This window comes from Engystomops pustulosus, chromosome 4 (assembly GCF_040894005.1).
Source record: "Engystomops pustulosus chromosome 4, aEngPut4.maternal, whole genome shotgun sequence".
NCBI lineage: Eukaryota > Metazoa > Chordata > Amphibia > Anura > Leptodactylidae > Engystomops > Engystomops pustulosus.
This window is the reverse complement of record NC_092414.1, coordinates 62971037-62979236: the sequence shown is the minus strand read 5'-3', so window position 1 is coordinate 62979236 and position 8200 is coordinate 62971037. Positions and strand designations below refer to the sequence as shown.

At 39.1% G+C, this 8200-nt stretch overlaps 1 protein-coding gene and 1 non-coding gene across 2 annotated transcripts; one reads left to right on the top strand and one right to left on the bottom strand.

Moving 5' to 3' along the window:
* Nucleotides 1-1472: 1472 nt before the first annotated feature.
* On the bottom strand, nt 1473-4005 carry LEAP2 (liver enriched antimicrobial peptide 2). The gene is made up of 3 exons (XM_072150650.1): nt 3864-4005; nt 3005-3147; nt 1473-1673 (listed from the first exon to the last, which is right to left on the bottom strand). The coding sequence occupies exons 1-3, from the start codon at nt 3924-3926 to the stop codon at nt 1637-1639; spliced, it is 243 nt and encodes an 80-aa protein (XP_072006751.1). The 5' UTR covers nt 3927-4005; the 3' UTR covers nt 1473-1636.
* A 2294-nt stretch (nt 4006-6299) lies between these two features.
* Nucleotides 6300-6406, top strand: LOC140129271 (U6 spliceosomal RNA). The gene has a single exon (XR_011855469.1). It is a non-coding gene; the product is annotated as a U6 spliceosomal RNA (small nuclear RNA).
* Nucleotides 6407-8200: the final 1794 nt, after the last annotated feature.

Sequence of the window (8200 nt, the reverse complement as noted above, 5' to 3'; positions counted from 1 at the left end):
TCTGCCAATATTCAAATACAGACATTTAAAGCTCTATTTACTTATAGGATATATTGTGTTCATTTCTTTACATGGTGCCTTGTGTTACATTCATGTCATATGACTAGGGTGATGTCATCTAAGGTCCTATACTCTTTACATTTGCAAAATGTACCCCATATATGTATCTGATCCTATGAAATCACAGCAAGCACAGAAACCCACACAAACACAGAGAGAACATACAAACTCTTTTCAGATGTTGACCCTGGTATACTGTGATTTCCTGTGATCAGATACATACATGGGGTGCATTTGCAAATATAAAGAGTATACACAAGTGTGGGGAAGGGCATTCAGGGGCCTTAATATTCCTAGTGGTGCCCCTGGTGGCCAGTACTTCTCCTACGTCTCGAAGTAAGTGATAGTGCTGGCACGTATTTGCAGGCTTGTTCATGCATGCGTCCTGTAAGTTAAAGGAACACCACAGATCCCAGTGAGCTGCAACAGGGAAGGGAAAGGATGTATCAGAACATTAGTATCTGGTTTTGATGTCCGGTATAAGCTTTGTTATTGCTTCCACAAACCGACAGATTTCCTTAAGTTATCTCCTTACATGATATATAGATATATACATGGATCAGCTAGATGATCCTCTGTAATCACACTATAATGGGTCTAGATGTGTTTAGAAGTGTCCACTTCTTTCTCACTAGCTACAAATAGTATGAATGAATCTATATTTATAAATCGGGCATTTTGGTATGTGGAGATACCTAACATGTTTATGTATGTTTTGTATGGAAAGGTTATTTGACTTTTTTCCTTCAATTTTTTTAGCCCCCTATTGCCCAAATGAAAAAAAAAAAAAAGAATGTCCCACATGCAAAAAGATATGTCTTAATTGACTAGTGGTCATAATTGACTAGTAGTAAGCTACTGAAAAAAAAGGTGAGCAACAAAATATGGACATTGATCTGTTGGTTTTGAAAGGAGGAATCAGGCTAATATGTGTCCCAATAAAGCTACTTGGAAGCTTAGCTCAAGTTCACAGTTGTGTTATAATGTTTTATATCTTTTTTAGACTAAAGCCAGGACCCTACTTGTTATTATCACTGCTGAATACATTCCACAATGATGCAGACTATGGAGAGACCAGCTATAGTTTTTTAGAGGTAAATTTCCAACAAATACTGTATTGAGCAGCTACAGTTTCTAAATCCTCAAGGCAAATAATTTGATGTTATAGGTTCTCAACCTAGCACGTGGATGGGATATACACAATGTTAGTTGGTTCCAGCAATCCCCCTGTGGCTAACCTGCAGTCATTTTGCTCTATGTGTAAAAAAAATCCCCATAAAATTTTTCATAGATCCCTTGACTTTGAGGCAGCTCGTAGTGCGACTTAAAGAGAACCGTTCAGGGTGATTTGGGACCTTAAACTAAATACAGGTCCATCATTTTTCCACTGCAAAGAAAACACTCTACAAGGAGAAGTAATGCTCAAAAATACTATAATATATAAGAAATAAATATATAAAACATGAGTGCAAGTTTTCACAGATAAGCCCAAAGGCAAATAAATACATTGTCAGTAGAAAGGTTTTCTTTATCTGTAAATATGAAGGGGAAAGCTGATCAGTCTTCCCGTCTTCCATCAATCTGCATACGTTTTTAAGCAGCATCTCTGGTTCCTGGAAGTAGATATTATAAATTAACATTGCATTTAATGATTTCTTTCATAATCATTAGTTTTTGCTCATGTGCCATGAAGACCTCTGGCACCTTCATCCTAAAAACAGGTGTTGCTGGCCAGAATCAGGGGCATAGCTAGGAGGACTAGGCCCCATAGTAGACTGCTGTATGGGACCTCCCTTGCCCCTTAAAAAAATAAAAATAAAAATAAAATATATATATATTTGTTTACTCACACATGAGTTACAATAACACAGTGTATACACATCATATATATACATACATACAACATATACATACAGCTCTATATACATCCATGCATCATATATACAGATATACAGCATATTCACATCACATATACACACACATATACAGTATATACATACCACACACATATACAGCATATTCACATACACAGACAAAACCCCAGATGCTGAGGCCCCATTATACTGCAAGCCCCATATCAGCTGCTATGGCTGCTACCCTTGTAGGTACAACCCTGGCCAGAATGATGACAGCAAAATTTGTTCTCCACACCTTTACATGTATTGCAAAGGTTGTGAATATAAAGAGTATTATTACCCAGTTACAGACAAAAAGTGCAATAGGCCACAAGGATAGTACCACATGTCAAAACAGCACGCTCTACAGAACCAAGAGAAAAGTGTGACGTGTTATAGGTACTTAAATAATGCTGCCAATAAATCAATAAAGAATACATTTGTTGGTAATATTAGCCAAACCTTTAAAAATGGCTAATATTGTTATAGGAATTTCCATAATAAAAATTAACAAATTTATTCTTTATTGATTTATTGGCAGTTTTATTTAATTGCCTATGGTATAACACGTCACACTTTTCTCTTGGTTTTGTAGAGTTTTATTACCCAGTGATGATAATATAGAATATTCTTGAAGGTTTAGGATCCTGTAAGATTCAGGAAACGGTTGTGGGTAGACACTGAGAAGGCTGTTGTGCAAGAGCTGAGTATAGTGCCACAACATGAAATATTATACACACATAAGATAAGTGACTCACACACTTGGACATACACATTCCACACTTAAGATCCATAAACATAGTGCAAGCCTTAGAGAAGTCCAGGACACACATGGAGCACACAAATAACTGAAAAGCGCCCATACACATCAGTCTCATCATAAAACACACATATGGATAATGAATATGTCACAAGGTAGATAAAAAAAAATATTTTGGAGTAACTTGCACCAAGGTAATATGATTATTCCTGAAGAGGATTGGTAATAACTGATTACTCGTATTTTTTTGTAATCTCTATTATATTTGTAGCGTACGATCATTCCTTACCTGCAGAGTCTCGTAAGACATTCGTTGTCGTCTCTACAAGATGCACCTAAAGGACGCATGGACAGTATTCTCCAGAAGGGGGTCATTCTCTTCACTCTGACTGGCAATTTGGGGCAGTCTTTATCTATGGGAACTGCTTCTACCTGAGGAGACATATGTAATGACAATATATAGATAATCCATATTTCACTGCACATTTTCATTAATATACATTTTTAATGGATTTTTGGTAGGGTATGACAAACCTTTAAACTAGTTATCCCACCATACAGACTAGTGCAAGACTAACTGTTGGCATCTCCAGAATCTCCAGAATTCTCCAGTGACAGATGAACATAGCTGGAGGTAGCCAGAAACTATTACTCGGTGTGTCCCATAGAGATGAATGGAGCACATTCCAGGCAAAGAGGAGAAGTACCCCCATTCATTAGTGTCTACGGTACAGCTATTCACTGTGAAAAGATCACCAGAGATGATCTTACATTTATTAATATTAAATTAATAATTTTACCTGGAGGGAATAAAGTCTACTTTTCAGTATTGAAAGTATTGATGACTGTTCTCTCGATAAGAAGTCTACTCCCCTTATCCAAACCAAATTTCATATGCTAAATTTTTAGGATCCACCATCATTTATACATACTGAGAAGACTGTGTACTAAATATGAAGAATTTGCTCTAATGCTCAATATGAACACCATAACAATTCTTAGCAACTTCCCATTCTGAATATGCTGATTTCTGGCAATTTATAGAATTTATAAAATGCATTTACAACCTTGGGTTGTCCTACACTAGCTGTACTATTTGCTAGGAATGTGAAGCAACAATATCTACATTCCAGACTTCCTAGACTCACCTGCAGTATCAATAAGATACAAAGCACAAAGATAGCTGTCCAGTTCCTAAGCTGTAGACGCATATTGCTAGATGATTCTTCAAGGCCAGGAGCTGCAATGAGGAAGCATCTTGCTTCCTGCCTGTGACTTTATAGACCAAGGTCGGGACTGATTGCACCATTATATCCAAAAAGACCAAAGTGCAGTAGTTACATTTAATAAGTTAATGACTACCAACACGTTCTAATAACACAACCAGCATTACTCAACGTCTTCTGGAATTTAGTTGGTGTCATGGCAATCTAACCTTTATCCTACTGGCTTAGGAAAGCTATAACCATTGAGGTTTATGGTGGACTTTGAAAGATGCTTGATACTAGACACTTGGGTTTTGTTCAATTGCTAAAATCAACATTTTTAAGCAGTTTAGTATAAGAAAAGCTAAGAACACCCATGCTAGAGTAATGGTCTATTGTGCAGAGTTTGAGGGAAGGCCAAGACTGGAACCAAAAAGAAGGAAAAATATAAGGGAAAAATAGTTGATTTGAGCTTCAGCCTATGGGTCTATAAATAATTTACTGTCAGAATAGAAAGCTAAAAATATCTTTAATTATGTATCTTAAATGTACCTTAAAAAGTAGTCATAGGATTAATAAAATCAAGCTTTACCAGGTGGGCAAAAGAGACCTAACTGTATTGCCCTATATCTCACAGTTATTTTACTGTAGAGTCAGGGATTCATACATACCAGGCCAGAGGTAGGAAACCAATGGCTCCCGAGCCTGCATGTGGCTGCATGTGGCTCACAGATGATTCTTTAGTAAATAGGGTTCGGCAGGGTCGGCTCCAGGTTTCAGTAGGCCCCTGGGCGACAGAGTAGTGAACTCACATGGCGGCATAAAAAATTCAGAAACTAAAACAATCTCCTGTTCCTACACCCTATTTTATTATCCCAAACATCTCCTTCAAGGTTATTTTGTATATTGCCCCCTAACCCCCTATGGATTCATTAGATACAGCCCGGCTCAAGCCCATAGATTTCGTATGGACAGCCTTATGTGTGTGCTGGCACCGTCCCTGTCTGCATCTAAGACACACACAGCACTGATCACTAGACACAGGCAGTAGTGTTACCACTGCCTATGTCCTTTTTGCGACCCATCCATCATCACCGTAGTTGCTCATGCAATGGCGTCTGGGTCACAGAGAGAAGTCTCTATGACCCTGGCTCCATTGTCTAAGCAAGGAACGGCGGCATCTGGGTCATAGAGCACATGGAGGGACGAGGAACTGGCTGCAGGGAGTGCAGGTAGGTGAGTATTAATTAGTTTATTTTTGTGTGGCCACCTACCTACTGAGGGACTTGTGCTATGGCTATCTATTTATTGGGAGCGTGTGTATTTTAAATATTCCATTTTAAAATATATGGCGTTCATTTCTCTCACAGCCAAAAAGGTTCCCCACTCCTGCACCAGGCTACAGCACATTATCTGAACTAATATTACACCACACTATCAGGACGACACCTAATGCACTTCTGCAACACTTTTGTGTGCTGAACTTGTCCTGTATCACTTGTCCTTGCCAAATATTTTATAGTGACGCCCCACCAGTTGAACATGAGGAGCTTAATGTACTAGGCCCAAGGTCAGGTGTTATCCTGGGCCCAGAGAAGTCACTATGCATCTTGTTCCCCTGTAGATCTTGCAACAACTCCATTCATGATATTAGCAATAATACAGATTTGGTAATGGCATCAAGGGTTAATGTTAAACCAGGCTCTGATGTAAAATAAAAAGATACAATTTGAAGGAGAACAACCATTTAGAATAACAAAAAACAAACCAGACATACTCCCCTGTGCTCCTCTTCATTTCAATCTGCGTGGACAATATGTCTGGCGCTCCAGGCTGCTAACTATGCATGTCCTCACCAATGGGGAATAGTATGTTTTTATGTGTAACCTATCTAATATGTCGCACTTTGTGCGAAACCAGCTCACCCTTCTAACCGCTTTGTTTCTGATTACATGCAGCTGCTCGTAGATCCATGTAGAAGTTTCAACACACAACTAACCATAAAACAGGATCTCGGCACAAATCTGCAGGATCAAATGTTGCTGTAAAATCTTTTTTATCAAGTCGTAGAAAGTGGACACGTATCCATAGAGAACAACACAAGGATGTGTTTCAGCTTCTACGCCTTATTCATAGTGTAAAAATTGTTACGAACAAACACTATTTAAAATGTCCCGCCCCGGATTACATGATCATGACCCCCAACATCAATCTCAATTTTCTTCTCGATTATAAAGTAAAATCCAAAAAGCTTCTCTCTGACAGAGAAACCTGTTAAAATTCTCACCACTTGGCATTGGGTGCTCCAGTTTTACCCCTTGAATTTTTAAACGGTCTGAATTCCCCTGATGTTTTGTTATATATAAAAGTTTAATTTCTGTGCTCGCCTCGGCAGCACATATACTAAAATTGGAACGATACAGAGAAGATTAGCATGGCCTCTGCGCAAGGATGACACGCAAATTCGTGAAGCGTTCCATATTTTCCACCTGCCAGATGGCTTCTGTATTTTCAGATTCGTGACTATGTCTCTTCACTTGGAAAGGTAGAACAATTCTTGACCAATACCCCATTTGAAGATATTTGCCTTTCAACCACTGCACCTCCACACGCGATCTCCTTGGTCTATTCCATGCTGACATGGTTGGATATGGCGGATGCCCGCCCGGATTGTGCAGGCGCCTGGGAGAGAGAACTTAATAAATCCTTCACTCCTGCACAATGGCAAAAAGCGTTAATCTTGACGCATAAGTCATCCATTTCCTGTCGTATCCAGGAACTGAACTACAATATTTTGACCCAATGGTACAGGACTCCAGTGAGGTTACATAAAATGTTCCCCTCTGTCCCGGACACCTATTGGCGTTGTGGAACGGGAGTGGGCTCCATGCTTCACATTTGGTGGGAGTGTGGTCCTATCCGGGATCTCTGGCGGGCTGTCTTTGACCTCTACAACTGTATTTACAAGGGGAACATTGCTCCAACCCCCGAGGTGGCGCTTCTATCCATGTATTCTGGAACTATCGCTAAATACAAAAAAAGAGCATTACGCCACTTCCTTATGGCTACACAACAAATAATCCCCAGGCTCTGGAGATCGCCCGAGACACCCACCAGGTTGCAGTGGATAGAAGCGCTAGACGTAATTAAACAAATGGAAGAATTGAAGGCGAGCGATGAGGGCAGATATGAACAATTCAACAATATATGGTCTGTTTGGATCGATTATCGAGACACCCCTGCCTTGCATGATTGGTTAACCTCAGGTAGCAGTGTACATGATCCATAAACATAGGTTTAGGGCAGAAAATGCGGTTCACTCCCCCCCCCCTTCCCCCTTTTTCCTTCCTCCAACCCTTATTCCTTGTATGTGTTGTCTTGTCTTATGTTTTACACCCATTTTCATGTTTTTCAATTACCTTTGACAGGCCGTATGGTCGTTTTGACAATTGTTGTTGATGTTCTTAAAAAGTTTACCCTTTTCGTCAAATGCGATGTATACCACTATAAAAGTACATATGTACCAATAATGTAAATGTATACGTATTTCTACATGTTGCAAACCAAACAATATATCGCTACGTTTTGTATCAAGATGTAACAGTCAATAAAGTTTGATGTTGAACCATAAAAGTTTAATTTCTAAAGGAGAATTGAAGTTGGAAGACCACCTTAAATTCTGATCCAAAAACTGTGTCAGCATGTCATAAAATGTTCTATTACAGGTCTCATTTAGTGTACAAAGTACATTGTTGCGAGCATAGGCTCAAATAAGACCAGGGTTGTAACTATGATAGGCAGGGCCTTATAGCAGACTTCTGAATAGGGCCCCCCTACCCCCTCAGAAAATATACATATTTGTGTACTCAGACATTTATACACTTATGCGCACACATTTATGCACTGACACAGTATATACATTTATACACTTACAATCATTTATAGCAAAAGCCCAATCCTCAGCATTCCATGTGGGCAATGAACAATCCATACCTGTTGAATCTCAGTGATTGCAGAGGATCCCAATTCCTCTGGCAGTGGGGAATGTCAAATCTTGCACAATAAGATAGAAGGAATCCAGCAAGGTTAAAAAATTTTCACTCTTTTATTGTAAATCCATATTAAAATTAAAGTGCTCTATACAAGGTGCTAGTATCTATACAAAACAGTTGCTGTTTTGTATGGATCCTAGCACTTTGTATTGAGCACTTTAAATTACAACTGTAGAGCATAAAAACTTGTTTTACCTTGTCCCCCAGGCTAATCTCCAATTGCCATGC